General features: G+C 29.1%; 1 protein-coding gene across 1 annotated transcript; it reads left to right on the top strand.

The window, feature by feature from the left end:
• The first annotated feature begins 8,055 nt into the window (after positions 1–8,055).
• On the top strand, positions 8,056–12,683 carry LOC130811092 (uncharacterized). The gene is made up of 3 exons (XM_057677268.1): positions 8,056–8,625; positions 11,032–11,309; positions 11,963–12,683. The coding sequence occupies exons 1-3, from the start codon at positions 8,376–8,378 to the stop codon at positions 12,269–12,271; spliced, it is 837 nt and encodes a 278-aa protein (XP_057533251.1). The 5' UTR covers positions 8,056–8,375; the 3' UTR covers positions 12,272–12,683.
• The last annotated feature ends 8,102 nt before the right edge of the window (positions 12,684–20,785 follow it).

Here is a 20,785-nt window from a genome sequence, read left to right as displayed (position 1 = left end):
CGTACAACTTTTAATTTGTCTAGAGGCCGGTGGGCTCTCGAGTTGTAAGTAAAGACTTCCGCTGATTTGTTTTGTTGTTTGACACTGTTTACCTTGTGGACCATATTCCTTTACCGGTGGAACGTTGACGATCCGAGTAAGAATGAGTTTTCTTGCGTCCGTTTGTGAGCCGGATTCATGTTCTCACATGATATTCCGGGTCACTTAAACCGGGCCGTTACATTACTAATCTCATCCATAAACCTATTAAAACCTTTACGAGGGGACGCCCAAATGTCCATTCCCCATCCATAACCCTTCCACTTATCTTCTTCATTAACATATGAACAATCTTTCTCCTTGTGGCTCATGAGACCACACAAGAAGCAAAAATGGGGGAGACGTTCATATTTTATATTGATCTTTACCGTGGTAACCCTAATGATCTGGAATCGTTTCAAGGGTTTTGTACAATCAACTGAAACCCTAATTAAGGGTTTAGATCTAGAAAATCTTCTTCAATCTCCATAATCTCCGCTAACCCCCTAGCAATAGTAGAAATTTTCTCATCTAATCTGCATCCGAACGGAAGATTATACAGCCTAACCCAAAATGGTGAGAAATTCAGAGTCAGATTCGATGGCTACACATCTTTATCAATTTTGTAGAACAAGTAATCTTTGTTCAAAACACCATGGCCTCCCATTCAAAACTTTCTCCCTATCTTTCCAGTGAAAGAATTGAAAGAGAAAGAGGTTTGATTCCATTGCCCTTATCACGACCCCCTCCCTAAGGCTCCATATATGCATGAGCGTGCGCTTTTGGGCTTCAAAATTTAGAGGTTTATCCGTTAACAATCTTCCCACGAGACACAAAGAAAGTCTTACATCCTGACCCTCTTCGGATCCCTCCCCAAATTAATAATCTCCTCTTTTGTAGAACTCACAATATTAAATTTGGAGCATTGCTCCACTAGAGAATCCGCCATGATAGTCTTCAACGAAGAGAACCACCGGAATACTTAAACCCTAGAAAACTTGGGAGAGAAAACCCTAACCCTTGAGAGAGAAGGGGACTTGCGAATTTTTGTTTTTGATTTAAAATATGAGAATTTAGACTTTTTATTATTGTAATTTCTCTTTAGATTAATAGAATTGCTGTTTTTAATTTGAAATATGAGATTTTAGCCGATTGTATGAATTGCTTGATTCGAGAATATATCTGAACCCATAGAAAAAATCCTGAAACCACGTATACTACTTTCTCATAATAATTCGAACTTTTATTCATCTTCTTACAGCACTCACTATTAGAGACTTGGAATTAGAATTGAAATTATTGGAATTAATACTTTGAAATGTGAGTAAATATCAAACATGATGACACAATAAGAGAAAAGGCAAGTGTGCTTAAGAAAGATAATTTGGAATGTTAATAGCAGGACGTAAGGACCCTTTCTTAACAACGATATTTAGTGAGTGTCTCTGGTACCTCGCTGCTCGAGGTCAACACATTATCCTTTTCATATATGCATTTACATAAAAGAGGATTGAAATTCACACCATTATAATCAAGTTGAGTAGAATTCAAAAAGAACCTAGAATGTCAACAGTTAATAACTCTTAAAATATAAAAATACCGAAAATAAAAATCAGAAATAAATGCGAAATTTAATCAACCATTTAATCACCAATAATGGACATAACAACCAAAAATATGTTATAATGATTAAGACTCATAAATTAATTTTTGGACAATAACAATAATCAATAGCAAGCAATAAAAGCTAACAAGTTGAAACCAAAAAGGCCTCTAACTTGGTGGAGCACACGCTCTAGTATGACGAGTGTGTATTCCAAGTTGTCAGACGCTCGTCTCTTTTTCTAGCTACTTAGAGTGACACTCGAACAAAAGAGATCGAGTGCTCTTTCTATATTCCTAAGTAAACATTAAATCCAACATTCCCACGCAAAAGATTGTTTATGTCTCAAAAGAAAAAGAGGATAACTAATTAGCCAAAGAAGAGTCATAACAGTACACTTAATGAAGAGTGAACGTCTTGAACTCAACTCTTAGAAGGGAAGCACTACAACTTACGAATTCTTAAGAGTGGACAAAGTCTTGAATTCCATGTATCCTTTATCAATGACAATAGGTTACTCTATGATTTGAGCAGAGACATCTTCAACACATGTTTTAACTTTAAAAAGGCGTTTGCTTCGACAAAATGCACTTAATCTTTAACCACCATCACACTTGTAACCTTGTTTCATGAGTGCTCAAGAAAGTCTCGAGCACCAAATCTTTTATAGGAGGTCGGTCCACATCCCCACATCTCTTATCGGTGATAATATTATTAAGGATTCAAAAGAACTCACGTTCAACATTGCAAGTCATAGGAATGGAAAGAAATGTAAAAACTTTCTCCGTTCCATTATACTTGTTACATTTGATTTTTTTATGCAATTCAATGTGTTATTTTATATATTTATATATTGAACTATATAAATCTAAAAATTATAAAAAGTTAATATCATGAAAATATGCGATTAGACAATTTAAATAACATCCCACTTGACGAGATTTTTGCTAACAAATTAGCCGTAATATATAAAATAAACTTAAACAATGAATAGTACTTATAACCAACATATAACAGATATTTCAAAACGAAAAAAAGTACTATTTTAGGCTTTAGAAAGCACGATCTCCTCAACATAGCCACTTTAATAAGAACACAAGACTTAAGACACAAAGTCATAATGCTATAACAACATCCTCCTTCAAGAACAATTAAGAAGCATAAAACTCATCCTATTATTATAAATTATATTAGAGTGCTTCATAATTATAATACATACATTCATAAAGTCAATTTATATTATAGCCTAAATGAGTTATGCAACACAATTTTCCATAAATGATGCACACTAATCACTATCAAATCCATCAATATTATAACAATGTCACAAAGGGAGCAAGGGAGGAGAAAGAGAACCTATAAATGCAATGTTTTGTGCCTTCCCAAATGTTTATTAATTCCATTAGTGCAATAGCTTTTCATTTTTTGGTTTGTATTTGGGCCATTTTTAAATATTGATATTGATATTACAGTTTTACATGGGCCTTCACGGTTGCACTTTGGGCTGGGTCGGCATTGTCCTTCTTGTAAGCTTACTAGTACTACCCTCACATTCCCAAAAAAGAAATAATCCTAAAATGAGCAAACAAACCTATTTTAAACAAATTCTATATTCAAGACTATTAAACAAATGATTTTTTCATCTCAAATGTGAAATATATATTATTATGTGAGACATTCTCACCGTAAGATGTTCTTTTTATATGGACTGAATTTCCAATTAATACTATTCTTAACATGTGAGCTCTTTGTTTTAAGGCCATCTTACCAAGAAATAGTCTTTCACAGGGAGTAGCTCAATGTGAACATGCTCCTCCATCAAAATGAAATCAAATGTTTTTATAGGGAATTAGACTTCAATATTCTCCAAGGAGTATTATCCTTTAGTATTACCAAAAAAACAATCACTTCACAAATAAATATGAAACTTTAAAATTTTCAAAACTATTTCTTAAATTTGAATATCATATAATTCCCATATAAATGATTGCACTTAAAATGCATTATAATTTAAAGAGGCTTTGAAACCCAAAAATATCACAAAAGGCTTATAATGAATGGGGAGTAACCTATTAATATTATAATAGGAAAGTTTGTTGTCATATTTTATTTACCAATTCACCAATTCACTTTCACAATGCAATCTCTAATGCTCCAAATCACTAATCCTCATACTTCAAAAGTTAATGGTAAATTTAGGAATTAAAATCAAATAATACATCACACATTCTTAAACACGAATTAATCATCATGAGAAAATAATAGGATTAACTCTTATAATGTCATAAAGACTTTTATCCTCCAATTCAAGGTTTTCAAATCATAATCTTAGTAAAATAGTATTTCCATCATTTATTCTCATAACTCAAAATTTGATCATCAATTAAAAACCCCAAAAAGTTTAATAGTGATAAAATGAAAACAGTTGGTCATCAATCTTTAAAGAAACAAAATAACTTGACTTTAAATATCTTTTATCTTTAAGGAAACAAAATAACTTGACTTTAAATATCTTTTATCTTTAAGGAAACAAAATAACTTGACTTTAAATATTTTTTTTTAGAAAATGAGTAAATTCAAGATTCACAACTCTTCAATAGTGATCAATGCCCTTAAAATCACATAATAAAAAAATGATTATATTCCAACAAAATGCCTTAAATTCAAACATTATGATTTTATAACTTAAGTGAAAAAATGATCAAATAATTTCACCAACATAAATTCCAAACCTCAAAGTTGATTTCCCAACATGTAAAGTACCCATAACTAGTAGACAAATACTCCTATAGAAAATTGTCAATGATACTCTCGTGTTATTAAGCGTCTTACATTCGTAACCTTTTCTAATTTTTTCCGTCCAAAACGGTCAAAAACCGTTAACTTTTTTCTTTTTTCCTTTTATTTTTCAATTTAAAAATAAAGGAAAAAAAAGTTAACAGTTTTGGATGATTTTGGACGGAAAAAATTAATAAATGTTACGGTTGTAAGACCACGAGGGTATCATTGATAATCGAAAAAACTTAAGAGTACCAATGATAAAAGTGCAAAAATTAAGGGGTACCATTTATAATTTCTCAAATATATATGTTGTTAGTGAATTGAATTTCACTATTTATATTTGAAAATGACTTGCCATTCCTTCCATAAGTCTTGAGAATAAATACAATGAGTAATCTCTAAGTTTTTGAAAACTAACTAATTACAAGTAATTACCATAATAAAGAGATTTACAAAATATCTTATTCTATTAATTTATTGACGTCTATTAATAATAAGTTATTTATCCAAATGTCCCCGATGAAACAATATTCATAAATTTATTCTCTAAAAAATATTCATAAAATAAAGTCACAATTGGTTATTTACACATAATCTCAAATATATGATGAGCAAACTACAAATAATAATTCCTAAAATAAATCTTCATTTGATACCACTTTCACCATTCATGGTTTGTGAATTGAAACATATTACTCAAAATAAATAGTCATTGCACGTACACCTCAAATAATACCTTGGCCAAATCCATTAAATTTATTTCACGACGAAAACTAAAAATTAATCAAATAATGATCTTAACTCTTCTCAATTTAAAATACCATCATAAATACTATTAATTTTGAAGGAAAATAACAAATGGCAAAACTATAAGAATCTTGCCATTTAAAATTATTTAATTGGATGAAAACTCATGTAAACAAAAATAGTTTCCTTAAAAATTATTTTGATGGTAGGTTTAAATAAAGAATGTTTGAAAAATATAATATACTCCTATTATGCATCCATAATTTGGAATATAACATTTGATTCCAAATGTTAGTATATGACTTTAAATTTCAAATATAATATTTATTATGTATGCCTCATTTAAGTGTGAGCTTAATCAGCATAATTAAAAAGAATTGACTCTACATTAATAGATATTGTACTTATATAATTTATATATATATTTTTTCATATGTATATAAGAATATATAATTGAACCAAATAAAAGAAAAATAAATTAAATTAATAATAATATGGTATTATTAACTTGGAGTGTATAAATAATTTTGAAAATAAAGTCTTTTTAAATTAAAATAAATAGAAATTTTGATTTACTTACATAAATATTTACATTATACTCAACTAATAGAAAATTATTTTTTTATCCTAAAAAAATTGTTATAATAAGATTTATTAAAATATTGATTACTCAATACTTTAAAAATGACTTTAAATACATGATCCTCAAATTTTATAAACTCAAATTACAAGTCTTAAATAATCATGAATTACATTTGCGCATGAGTATACATAAATGCTAAACTTTATAAAACCGTGCATTGCATAAGTATTTTACTAGTTTCAAAATAATTCAATACTATCTAATGTTTATGTTATCTTCATCAACGATCCAATTCTTCGTCATCAAATTCGACTATAAATTTTCAATAGATGAATTTGTTTGAATCAATAAAATACTGATCATAAATTATTTTTAAGTATAATAGAATTATAAAAAAAAACATTCAATACGAAGCATTCCCTATTAACCTACGATTTCATTTATATTTTTAGATTGATTTGGAGATGTAAAATTATCGAATTTAAGCATCAAATTTTCAATTTCTATTGTGGTTGTCTGGATGATGATTTGATTAGACGAAAATGTGGGAAAATTGGTTTGAGGAAGGAAAAAAGTTATTTTAAAATGCGGGATTTAGGAAGTGTTCCTATGTAAAACGGGGGTCCCTTATTCTAGATCCAGTACAATCAATGAAATACTATCATGAGGAGTACCTTGGTGGAAGATGATATGAGTAGTGAGATTGTTGGTGAAGCTTAAATTGCTATCTAATCCATGTCTTCAAAGTCTCCGTAAAGTTCTCCAAAATAAGCCGGAGAGGGGTTTCTAGTGGGCTCATCCGTGGTGGTAGGTTGGTGGTCTCCGAGATCCTGCAGGGAACACCGTCACCCTGGGTGGCCCTTAAAATGGTGCCTCCTACGCCTAAATTGGTACCATAGTATATCACAAATGTGTTTAGTTTAGAGAGAGAAGGTGTGTATTTGACTTTAGCCAATATGATAAAAAGTCACTTACAAATGAGAGAGGGTTCCTAACCTTTGTGGACTATTATATTTGGCCTTAGGCCTTAATAATAAAACTTATATAAAATAGGAGGCCAGTTTTATGTACAAACAAGAAGTTATTCTCAAATGCATGCGCATATTATGACATAGAGACAATCTCATATGCAGTCGTTCTATATTTAGGATATTAATAGTGGGTCAGCACACTATGTGATCAGTTTTAAGGCTTACGTGATCATATTTATGTCATCGCTTTTAAGGCTTATGTGATCACTTTTAAAGCATAAGTGATCACTTTTTACTAGTGTAAGTGATTACTTTAAAGTCTGTGATCATTTTTAAGACATATGTGATTACTTTTAAGACCTATGTGATCACCATGTGATCCTTTTTAAGGCCTATGTGATCATTTTTAATGTACTGTGTGATCACTTTTAAAACTCATGTAGTTACTTTTAAGGCTTATGTAATCACTTTTGCTTGTGTGATCATTTTGACTATTATAAGTGATTACTTTAAAAGCCTATATGATCACTTATAAGACCTATATGATTACTTTTAAGGCATATGTGATTACTTTTAAAGCTTATGTACTTACTTTTGAAGCATATGTGAACACTTTTAAGACTTATGTGATAACTTTTAAAGCATGTGTGATCACTTTGATGATTATAAGTGATTACTTTTAAAGTCTATGTGATCACTTTTAAGACCTATATGATTACTTCAAGACCTATATGATTACTTTAAGGCCTATAGGATCACTTTTAGGACATATGTGATCATTTTTAATTTTTAAGTTCAACACTACCAACACAACCACAAAACACACAGCTAGTCTCTTGAGAGACCGTCTCTTTGAGAGACGTATTTCAAGCTCAGCCCATTAAAGATTAATGTTTACTTACCGTATTCTTAATGCCTACTTACATTATTCTTAATGCCTACTTACCGTATCCTTAATGCCTATTTTCAATACCTTAAATGTCTACTTATATTATTCTTAATACCTACTTACAATATATTAAAAAATATATGATGGGCCGGCCCAATTAAATATGGTCTCTCAAAGAGACCGTCTCTCACAAGAATTTGTGATCTCTATGAGTTTCAAAATTGATCACGTATGCTTCAGAAGTGATCACATAAGCTTTAAAAGTGATCATATAGTAAAATAAAAATAAACATATAGATCTTTCAAAATGATCATATAAATCTTAAAGTTATTCATATAGACTTTAAAAATAATCACATAAATCGTACAAAAAATAATTATATAATCTTTAAAAGTAATTACATATGAAATATTGTCCAATGACATAAAGTTATATTTATTGTAATTCTCTTTTTCTATTAACAGAGGATGAACTTCTGGTGGGAGGCGTCATGACTCAGGCGTCTATCACAAAGACACGAGAGCACCTAGAATAATTGCTGAAAGGGAGTTATTCTCTATCAATATTGATGATTCACTTCAAAAATAATTAAAAATAAAATGAAAAGTGATGAATCTCAAAACATTGATCTTCCCTTTGGATTCCAAAATTGCCACTTAAGCATGCTTAATCCCTAACGCAAAGCAATCGCAATCTCCCCAATTTCCTTTTCCCTCTCTAAATCCCCAAAACCCAGAAACTTTTGGTGCAACTCAAACAATTTATCTGAATAAGAAAGAAAAATGGTGAGAGGAACTAACAGTAAGAAGCGCAGCAAAGCAGGTTCCTTTTTTATGGCTACTTTAGTGATGTGGGGAGTGTCGGTGGGATACGAAATTTGTATGAATAACAGAAATGAGCTTCTTCCTGTTGTTTTTGGGTGTTTATTCTTCCAAATTTCCAATTGGGTGCTTCGATTTTCTGTTTCTAAAGAACCCCTTTTTGTCAATACTTCTGTCTCTCTTCTCCACTCTTCGCTTACTTCTGCTTCTGGTAATTTTAATTCCAACTCTCTCTTATTTGGGGTCAATTTTTTTCAGTTTTGAATTGACTAATTTTGCTAATTTTTTGTTTGATTGTTTTCTTGTGATTGGTAAGTCTAGTGTAATGCAAGTTAATGTTACGTGATTGTGAGTTTTTCCGCATCGGAGGGAGGAGAGATAGCCCAAATTCAGCTTTAAAAAGAATAGGGATATCTTCTTTTCAAGGACTCCATTTGCTAAGAACTCTACGGTTAAGCGTACATGTTGGGGGAGTAGTCTTAGATGAGTGTCCTCCTTGAAAGTTTTCTGGGATGTGGAGTGAGGCCAAAGTGCGTTGAAAGGACTTGTGCTAGCCGGGAGAGTATACCTTTTATAAACTTGAGGAGTAGCTTCCAATGGGTTTTGGTTCTAGTAGTGAACCTCTCGTCCTTAATTTTGGTTGCCCTTAAATTCTATCATGTTAGCTTGTATCATTGATAAAATGTGTAAAACATTGTGTATTGGTGTTGAGTTTTTAGCTATTATGTGGTTCTTTTGATTGGGAAGAACCAATGTGAAATGGTTTAAGTTACTCCTTTCAATCTGGAGGAATGTAAAAAGACCCATGTTTCCAATGGCAAAGAAAGATGTATGCTGTTTTAGGTTCTATTCTATGACTTGGTAGAATTCAAAGGAGTACTGACAAGAATTTCCATGTTTATTTCACTCATGCTTGAATAAGTTCAAATTAATAGGTTCAGATTAAGATAAATTTAAATAAGCTATAGCCAATATATATATAATATATTGAAGACACCCTTAGTTATTGGAAATTGAATGTGTTGTTTATTCTACACATGCTATACCCTTTGACAGTGTAACTAAGTTTCGCCAGCTATTTCACTTTTCAAATTTGTGTTTTGCTTTAAATGGCCACATAATAGCCCAAACCTTTTTTTTTTGTTTTTTTTTTTTCTGTTCCTGTTTTGCGAGAAGATTAGTGAATTATGTGATACTGGTTGGCAATTCATTTTGGACCAAAAATATCAGTATTTTCTTGTAATAGCCCGAGTATAACACTTGAACATGTACACCGTATTGATGAGTTCCTGATCCATGTAAAGTCGCTGAGTTCTTATTGTTTGCTTTGGTTTTGCATTGTGGAGATGGTTATTGGTTTAGTATACAATTAAGTCTTCTTATTTGCTTTCTAATCTCTGCATAGCTTTTTGTTTGTGTATTTGATGGAATAATTTAGTACTATTCAATATTAAAATGTTAAATTCTGTATGATATTCAACTGTTAATTTAAAGACTTTGCAGTTTGCACCATTTACACTAGAAGTTGCGTTTTGATTTAAAGTTTTCGACTGACCCTCTTTTTGATTAAGCCCATTCAAGCCTTTTTAAGTAAAAGTTCAAAACATGTATTATATGCTTGGTTTTGCTCCCTTACACTTGATCTCTGTGATATTGAAGTACGGCTCACCGGAACTTTTGGACTTTATCAATAAAGTAGTGGATGATTATATTGTTATAAATAGGATGCATCTTCATATGGTTATATGAAAATAACGTTGAATTCGGTGACATACACATATAGGGCCTTGGGTTTTGTTAGTTTGTTGTCTTCTTTCCTTTTTCTTTGGGATGACAAATTAAGAGGGGAAAAGAGGTGGCGCTAGCTTATACACTATAACAATGTGGAGCTGATCTAGACATTCTTGGACTTAGGCTGGAGCGACAATATATCGAGAAAATAATGCAGTGAATTCCTTCTTTAGTCGGTTCGGTTGCTGGATCAAGGGAAGACTGGTTTAGCCCAGTGTAACATAATTCGCTAGCTAATTCGCTTTTAAAATTCGCCATTAGCGAAACATGTGAAATTGGTTTGGCCCTACTCTTGCAAGATATAAGTCAATGTGTATGCATTACCTACTTCACTTAGCATAGTTTATTCCGATGTTCTTGACTTTAATCTGGCATGATGGTGAAACCCATTCAAGAAACAAGACATCTAAATTCCTTGCTTCAGTTAGTTGTTTGTGGCCTTGTGGGATCAACTAGAGACTAATTCAACCTTATTCTGCTAGCTATTAAGGGGAGTAAAAAGAAAAACACAAATTCTTAAATGAGACGCTCTCATGGTGAGACTATGTCCATTGGGTTAGTCCATGTACGTCTATTAATGTGATCACTTACAATTTTTAAGTGATCAGTTAGAGAAATAGGCTTATAATATGAGTCCGTCTCATGATGAGACGGGCTGAAAGACAAATCGAAGAAGTTTCTAGAAATGAAGTGCGTGTTTCCTATAATAGGGGGTCCGATCGAATTACGTAAAAGTTTTCCTTTCTTTTGCTAATTTGCACTCAAAGTATTGATTCCTAATCCTCTTATTTCGTGTGTCTTACAATCTTGCTTGCATCTTTTGCAGTGGTGTTCATTCTGCTCAACCAATGGAGTACCACACGTTCTCTTCAAATATTTGACCATGAACAACTTGTCCGTAGTACTTGGCCATGGGCATATACAACTCTATGTTTCTCTTGCGGTTATTTTGCTTATGATCAATTGGATATGTTGAAGTATGGACTATATACCGGTTGGTTCCCGTCTATCCTGGCACATCACCTGATTCTTCTTATTTGCTTCACACTCGCCCTGTATCGTAACGTCACCATCAACTACCTCATTCTAACCCTAATATGTGAGGTACTCTCTTCATGTTTCTTATTAAGCTTTTTTATCTATGTTTTTTGTCAACGGTTTGTCTCTTTTAAAATGCTCGAATGTTAGTCATATCATCTATGAAAGGGATAGTCAACATCGTAAAGTATTGCAACGACCATGCCTTTGGAAAACTGTCTTTGGAAAAGGATAAGAATCTTCAAAATAATCGTCTTGGAAAATTGTCTAACATATAAATCTTTCAAAACTAGGAGGATAAGGTAGAATTTTTGAGATGGAATTTGGTTACATACTCTCCTACAAGTAAAACAAACTCTTGTTATTGCAAGGATAGGATTGCGTGCATTTGACTCCCTAAATCTAACTAAATCTGCAGGAGTTATTTAGTAAAAGAGCTATTCAAAACAGATCCGACGACTTGAAATTAACCCGATCATGTAGCTGAATCCGATCCGACCTGACTTAAAAAATGGACTTACAATTATGTAAAACCTACATGGATAAGACCCGATTATAAACCCATTACTTGAAGTTAACCCATTAACCAATGACCTGAATGAACACCTTTGGTTAAAGCATTGAAAAAATGGAATGCTGTACACTTTTATAACTAAACAATTGGTAAGTTTCCATTCTTGAGGTGAAGAATTCTGATATCTTTTAAACCGTTACGACAGTTACATTCGGTGTTTCTACACGTGAGGAAAGTAAGAAGGATGGCTGGGATACGGAGCGCAGAGAGCGCAATAGTGAAGGCGGAATGGGTTCTAAATTGGTTCACCTTCATTTTCGCTCGACTATTGCCCCACATACTTATATTGATCAAACTTTTGAAAGATGCACCCAAGTTTGAGGAGGGTGTAGAGCTCCCACTTGCTTTATTCGGAATGATCGGAATGAATTTGCTAAACATTGGTCTTGGCATCGACATTTTGGGTGCTTATAAGAAGGAAAAGAGCCCTCCGCAAAACAATCATATTGAATGAAATGCGCATCACAAATTTATCCCTATTGAACTGGTCAATGTACACAGTTAGTCTATTAAAATAATCACTTATAATTTTAGAGTGATCAATTAGAAAAATAGGCTAATTATACGAGATGAACTAGTGCAAGAGATAGTTTGGGATATGGAGTATTGTTTCTTGCTGAATAGAATTTGTATTATAGAAGGGAAACACTAGATTATAGTGAAGGTTTGGATAATTTTGTATATTGTATTTAAGCCACTTGTTCATTCGTTATTGTATTTAAGCCAGGATGGAATTGTTTTTTTTATAATCAATTAGTGTGAAGGTTTGGATAATTTTGTATATTGAAATTTGAAAATTATAATGTAAAAACTAAAGCTTTTTGTATGGAAAATAGAAGATTACATGAGATTTAAATATTACATTAGAATAAACTTAATCAGTGTATTTTATTTTTAATCTATAAAGTTAAAATATTTTCAAGTTGTATTTTGTTCTATTCCTCTTAATTAGAGGTGCTCAGCTGGATTATCGGATCGATTTCGGGTCAAATGTTCACATTGGTTTCTACATAATTTTAAATTTATTTTAAAGACGAATTAAAGTTGAATACAATTACAAGGTCAAATGTTAAACTGTCGGGTTTGTTTTGAACACTTTAGTTCTAATACAAATTTTAATATAAACTTTTAATAATTTTAATCATGGAGAAATAGACAGTTAGAAGTATTCTAGATCAAATTACTACGATATTGGCAAAAGTCCAACTAAAAGGGACCCAGCCGTAGGCTGAATATTAAGGAGTATCAGAAGATCAACATATAAATGGAAATAATGTATCCAATGCATTAATTTCTAATGGGAAATTTTATGCAGTAGTATTCAGTTTTCATTAAATGTTAGTAGTAGAATTTTTGTAAGATTTTTTTACATGGTAACATCCAGTTTATGCATTATCTAATTGTCGTAGCATTTTCCGTTAAATTCTTGTTTATTTTTGTTTAATTTATCATTTTGTAAGATTTTTCCACATGGTAGCATTCAGTTATTGCTCTAAAATATTTAATTTATCATTTTAACTTTTAATTTACTGATTAATTTATCAATGCCCTTAAATGTTGTAACAATTTTATTTTCATTTAAATTATTGGCATTATAAAGTTCAAAATATGCATTATAAACACTAATAAATAATTCAAAATGTGTATTTTATAAGCTTAAAAGGTGCATTTCATAAGTTCAAAAGGTGCATTCCAAGCACTAATACATATCTACTTAATTGTTGCAACATTTAAGGGCGTTGATAAATTAATCGGTGAATTAAAAGTTAAAATTGTGAATTAAACATTTGAGAACAAAAACTGAATGCTACCATGTGGAAAAATCTTACAAAATGATGAATTAAGCAGAATTAACAAGAATTTAACAAAAATGCTACGACAGTTTGATAGTGCATAAACTGAATGCTGCTATGTGAAAAAATCTTACAAAAGTCCTACTATTAGCGTTTCATAAAAACTGGATACGGAATTTTTCCATTTCTAAATGTACCTCATTGGGTCTCACAAAATTATGTCTAACTGTCTAAGTATTAAGTACCTAAATGGTATTACAAACAAAAAGAATTAAGTTATTTTTTTTGTTTAAAAAAAAATATTTTCCCAAACAAAAATGTTTTTTTTTTGTTTTTAAAAATAGAAACACAAATTATATTCATGTCTCATAATAAAATTAGTCCAATAATAGAAACTTTTAGCTTAAGGATTTCTTATTTTGAGATTATTTCATACAAGTAACATTGTTGATGTTGACTTGAGTAAGGAATATATTAAATAAAACTATTAAAGGTAAATAATTAAGTTATATTTATATCGAGCTTAAATACCAATTATTAATACATTCTTAAGGGGATTTATTTTCATATCATCTATATATGAGTTCTTTCGGTAGAACTAAATAGAAAAAGTTAACAACTTAACTAACATCCCACCACTTTATTTTAAAACTGATACAACTAGCAAGTTATTAGTCATTTATAAGATTACTTGGTATTTTTGCGTGTCAAGCAATACGGTGTATTAAAAATAAAATATTAATTTAAAAAATTTTAAAAATACTATTACTAATATTCTACTTCTAAAAATTTTATTCCAACTAGAATCGTATGATTCTACAACTTTAAGATTCTACCTATTATTCAAATCGCTCACTTGTTTTTGAATCATAAAATCGTAGAATCGTATATCAGTTGCGCAATTTTAACAACAATGGTTACACCAAAATATTATGTTGAGATTAAATAAGTAAAGGAAAAATTACCTCAAAAAATCTAATATTTTTATGATTTTCCTACAATAATCCTACTTATTGATTAACCATGAATAATCCCAATTTTAGGTGTTATTTTCCTAAAGTAAACTTTTGGTGCTATAGTAGGTAATTCACCAAAAAAGTACACTGAAAATTAATGTAAAATTAGAGAAAAATTTTTAAATTTACGTAAAAAATTTTTAAATTTACATAAAACATTTTTTTGATATATTTTCAACATTTCATTTTAATTTATCTTTTTTTTAAAATAATACTTGTTATAGCAAGTCATCAGGTAACCGGGTTTACTCTAGAAAATACCCTCCAAAATTGAGATTATTCATGGTTATCAAATGGTGAGAATATTGTAGGAAAATCATGAAAACATTGAATTATTTTATGTAATTTTTCCTTACATAAATCATTATATAATCATACTATCTACTGAAACAATAAAACTCTTACACTACTTGTCACTACCTCATACATTTTTTCCTACCTCTTACACCAAAATAAAATTGTACTTCTTCTGTTTCATTATACTTATTACTTATAGTAACATTTTTCCACAAAAAATGTCACAATCGGGTGCGAGTATTTCAAAACGAAAGAAGTACACAAATAATCAATGACATTAGAATAAAGTTAGAGAAAGTCTTGCATAGACTAAGTCTACACTATTTTAGTATGTATCAACCTTGAAAATTATTATTATAGTAAATATTGTTACTTGATAAGTACAATTATTGAAAAATTCTTATTATTATTAGATTGATGCACACTAAATAAAAACGCTATAATAAATTACATATTGCAAGAGTGTAGGTGAGATTATTTTCTAGCAATTAAGGAACTAAAAACATAATAAAGTATATTGTCGAATTAAAATTAATGAAATAAAACTCTTGAATATTATAATTACAATTTTTCTATTTCTATACAACTATTACATAGGTTTAGACATTAAATTTAGTAATTATTATAATTTTCTTTTATAATTTGATTTCTTTAATAATTTTAATTTTCTTTTAATGTTAAATTTGTTCAATTTAAAGTAATGTATGCGTTTATCATATAAACTTTACATCAACATTATTAATGATTGATTAATTTAAAATAATAATGATTATTAAATGTTAATGAACATCTCTATAAATTTAACCAAAGCATGCTATTAGAATCAATATAAATTAAGAAGAAAATAACTTTATTCGTACAAGTTGACAAATCTCCCCTCGCTCATTTAATTGAAAAGTTGAAATTAATTATTTCTCCATTTTAATTGTGGAGAGTCTTATATTTGATTCTTATCATGTGCATCTCTTCTCACATCATTTTCCCATATTTCTTTTCCCTTGATCTCCTAACTTTTAGATCCAAATCCAAGTTGTAAGAAATTAGGGGAAAACTATGGTGGTTTTCAAGGTGATTGTTGTGGAAAAAGCGATTGTTGTCGATCGTGGTTCCCTAAAGGCCTCACCGGAAGAAACTTATTTGGAGGGATTTGCCAAAAAGCATGATATTAAAATGCTTATCCACCATATAACTTCCATTTTTTTGGATTTGTTATTGTTATAAGTTTGATTGTTGGCTAATTTAATTTCTATGTTTATTACAATGGTGTTTGACATGGCTCATGGCTTTCTTTATATATTTGGGGCTTTCTTTTGTTTATGTGTAAAACTAGTGGGTGTTTCATCATATCAGAGTTGAATTTTGCATCATTGGTTCTTATTTTCTCATTCAAGGTGCTTTGTATTAATACATGATAATAATGTTAAAGCCTTAGTATAAAAAAGATTGGATTCAGCTACATAAATAAAATTATCGATTTCAATAATCGTTCACATAAATTCTCTTTTTTTATTTGTTTTGATTTTCTACCGTCTCAACCTGTAAATCTAAATCATTCATATTATTTACCATTTCGTCCCTCAAGGTTATCTTTCGTCTTCATCGTCCTTCTTTTAAACCTCCAAAGTTTCTTATTCGATATTCCTCGATCTAGCCTTCACATTGTTAATGAAATCCCTATTCTTATTTACAATCCTATAATTTTACGATTTGAATTTAAAATGGAATCATAATGTCAATAAGATCTTACGAGTTTCACTGCAATAAAATTTGAGTAGTTGGATCAAAATACAATTCTAGAATCCAAACTAACAAACTTAGTCTCAATTATAATTCAGCTGGTTTTGCGCGAGACCGTCTCAATATGAGTCGAATAGTCCGACCAGCCGAAAAATAGTTTTTCTCAATATGCGCTCAGTACTTGATCTATTTAAGGTCATAATTGATACCTATAAGGTCAAAATTAATTTTTCAATTGATCATTTTAAGGTCTGATTTGATCCTTTTTAGATTATAATTGAAAGTTTTTATAACAAACCAGTCATGACCTCTTGATCATTTCCAAAAAGTATTCATTTAATGGATCATTTTCATGTCTAAATTGATCATTTTTAGATCAAAAGTAAAATATTTTATAACAAAATAGTCATGAACTCTTGATCATTTCCAAAAAGCATTTATTTAATGGATCATTTTCAGGTTTGAATTGATCATTTTTAGATCAAAATTGAAATTTTTATAACAAAGCAGCCATGAACTCTTGATCATTTCCAAGAGCATTCATCAAATCATTTGGCAAAACATAACTCGAGATTGACACTTCCTCCGCCTTCACATCAAGGGTAGCCAAACACTACACCTACAACTTTAGTTCCAAGTCCATTTTGAACAGAAACTGTTGTGGAAAGAGCAATATCACTATTATTAATCAATGATTAAAGAGTACAAGTACTCATATTTTGCATTAGAACCATCATGTGCAATTGAATAAGAGTACTTTATTATGCAATGTATTAACACTAATATCGTATTAAAAGTGTTATTGACCATTCATTTGTTGTTTAAAATTCATCCATAAAATGATACAATAATACCATTTTATTAACTATATCTGTTTTGAAACTGTGAAAACAGAATCATATTTAGATAGAAATTGATTAGTTTAAAGTCAAAATTGATCACCTACATGTCAACATTAAAACTTTTTATTTTAATTAATCTTTTTAAGATTTACTTTAAATGGAAATTGATACCTTTAAGGTCAAAATTGATGAATGCCCAAAAAAATAAAAAAAAACGAGAGAAAGCATGTGAGACTGTTACAGGCGCGAATTGGGCCGGCCTAAATCCACGGTTTCATAATGAGATTGTCTCGGCCAAATTTTGTGATTATAATTTATTTTTTCTATACAATATCTTCTTGAATTTCTTTTATATGCCCTAAAATCCTTTATCCTCTTAACAATATTAAGCATGTAAGACTGTTACTTTTTATTTTTGCCAAAATGAAATTTGAATTCACTATTTATTTACTATGCTTCTTAAACTTTTTGGTTTATATTTTTGAAAAATTACTGTGAATAATACAATCTTATTGTTAATTTCCCTACAATAATACAAACTTTTAATTAGTTATAAATAACATCAACTTAGGGGGTTTTTGATTAATAATACAACCTAGTGCATAGTTTAGACATTAAATTTGATAATAATAATTATTTTAAATGCACTAAAAGAAATCTTTTAAAATAGATAAATTTAATAATATTTTAGTGAATAATCTAAAAGTAATATTGAAAAGTTAACAATTTTAATGTTTGAACCTGTATTGGTGCATACCTTAGAAAAATTGTTATCATTAAGGTTAAAATGAAAGTTATGATATGTTTTACAAAATTAAGAAAAACACATATAGCTAAATTAAATAGATAAATAAATATGGGGTAGGATTAATTTATGTTAAAATTAAGGAACAAAACCAACTTAATAAAAATATTACGGCGAGATCAATTTATATTATGTAATATCGTAGCAAATCCAATTTCTAAAAAATTGTAAACAACATATAATATTAATATTCTCCTATTATCAGAAAAAATAGAAAAATCTAGAAAATATAGGTAAAAATAGGAAAGAAGAGAAAAAAAAAATCAAAATATAATATTATTTTGGAAAATAACTATGATATAAAATCATGTTTATTATTCCGAATAATATTATTTTGTGGCCAATTATAGCGGTGTTCCCCTTTCCCTATATAAATACATAGTTTCTTGCATTCGATTAACAAATTAATTAGAGTTGTTTTAGAAGAGAGATTAGTTTACAAAGCATATTGAAAAATGTCTTCAAGTGGTGCACCAATGTTATTTATAATGTTGGCTGTATTTGCGATACTTTTAGTTGGACCACTCCTGATGCCCAAAATACCCTTGTCACCTACTCCTATTGTAATTGTTATGTTTCTCGTTTTTGTTCTAGTTTTATTCATGATTAATTCATGATTTTTTTTTTTTTTTTTATTGTAAGTCGATTAAAAATAATGGAAGGATGAGATTAGAGTTTTATTTTGTTGTTGAATTTTTTAATAATTTTTAAAACTTTATTCAGTAGATGGCCTTGTTAATTCTATAGCTTATGTTAATTTAATAAGTTCATTACGGATTTTTTTTTTTAATTTATAGTTACTATTGATTTTTAATGCATACTTTCTTATTGAAATTTGCAGTAACATATGATCATATACACATTATAATTTAATATTATGATATAAAGGTGTAAAAAAATTTTCAAATTTTGATAGAATAATATTCATCTAATATTAGTAACATGAAGAACAATATTAAAGTATATCTCAGTAAATCATCATAATTCATACATACTACTACCTCTATTCTAATTTGTTCTTCCTATTCCCTTTTTACGTAGTCTTTTGAGAGACCATCTCTTATAGAGGCGGCTCTCAAGGCCAAGCCCACTAACATTTTACAATTGATATTTTAATATATTAAAGTTGGTGATTTAACATATTAAAGTTGATATTTTAACCTAATAAAGTTGATATTTTAACCTAAAATTAACAAATCAAACTAACCCTAAAATAAGTAATCAGTAAAAATCAGTTTTAATGAGTAAAAATCAATATTAACTAACAAAAATCAGTTAAAATCAATAAAAATCAATTGCAATTAGTTAAAAACAACTTCAATAAGTATAACTCAGTGATAATTTATAACTAAAAATCATTTAACAAGTAATTTTAAGTTTATAAAAAAATTATTTTAGTGTATGTAATACATATATATATATATATATATATATATATATATATATATATATATATATATATATATATATATATATATATATATATATATATATATATATATATATATATACATACATACATATATATATATATATATATATATATATATATAAAATATTTGTTTTTCCATTTGTATAAAATGTCTCAATAAATCATCATAACTCATGTATACTATTACTACTCCCTCTTTTTTCATTTGCTTTTCCATTCATTTTTCAGCTATTCTTCCAAGAGACCGTCTCTTATAGAGACGGCTCTTTCGGCCCAACCCATTAACATTTTACAATTGGTATTTTAATCTATTAAAGTTAGTGTTTTAATCTATTAAAGCTGGTGTTTTAACCTATTGAAGTTTATATTTTAACCTAAAATTAAGAAATCAAACTAAGACCCTAAAATAAGTAATCAGTATAAATTAGTCTTAATGAGTAAAAACCAATATTTACTAACAAAAATAAGTTACAATCAGTTAATCAATAAAAATCAGTTACAATCAGTTATAGTTTCATTCAGTATAACTCAATTATAATTTATAACTAAAAATCATTAACAAGTAATTTTAAGTGTATAAAAAAAATTACTTAACTGTATATAAAATAAATTTAAAAGGCATATAAAAAGATTATATGACTTTGAAAATGTCATGTATGCCGCGAAGAGAATATTTAAGTGTACAAAAAAGTTATAACATGATCGATTTAATGATCCGATTCTACTAATTTAGTATTAATTATTATTAATTTTTCTTATGTACCATCTTTTACTAATCTTTTTCACTTATATATATAAATTTCAAATGTTCCATCATGAAACTTTTAAATAATAAATTACTTAATCGGTGTGAAGATATAAACTAATTATTAAAAAGTTTTCCTTACATTCTTATTTAATTCATAAATTTACACTTTAAAAATGGATAATAATGATCAGATACTGTATATTTTAATATATTTAGGTTTATGTGTAGAATCATACGATTCTACTATTCAATTATACCGATTTGATTCTATCTCTGAAAACGATTATAGGTAGAATCC

The sequence above is a fragment of the Amaranthus tricolor genome, chromosome 4 (genome assembly GCF_026212465.1).
Source record: "Amaranthus tricolor cultivar Red isolate AtriRed21 chromosome 4, ASM2621246v1, whole genome shotgun sequence".
Classification (NCBI taxonomy): Eukaryota; Viridiplantae; Streptophyta; class Magnoliopsida; order Caryophyllales; family Amaranthaceae; genus Amaranthus; species Amaranthus tricolor.
Note: the sequence above shows the minus strand (reverse complement) of the source record. Positions and strands in the feature narration are given on the sequence as shown.

Coding starts and splice junctions, on each gene's coding strand:
- LOC130811092 (XM_057677268.1), top strand. CDS start 8,376: ATGGTGAGAGGAACTAACAGTAAGAAGCGCAGCAAAGCAGGTTCCTTT. Junction 8,626..11,031: donor TTCGCTTACTTCTGCTTCTG/GTAATTTTAATT, acceptor CATCTTTTGCAG/TGGTGTTCATTCTGCTCAAC. Junction 11,310..11,962: donor TTCTAACCCTAATATGTGAG/GTACTCTCTTCA, acceptor CCGTTACGACAG/TTACATTCGGTGTTTCTACA.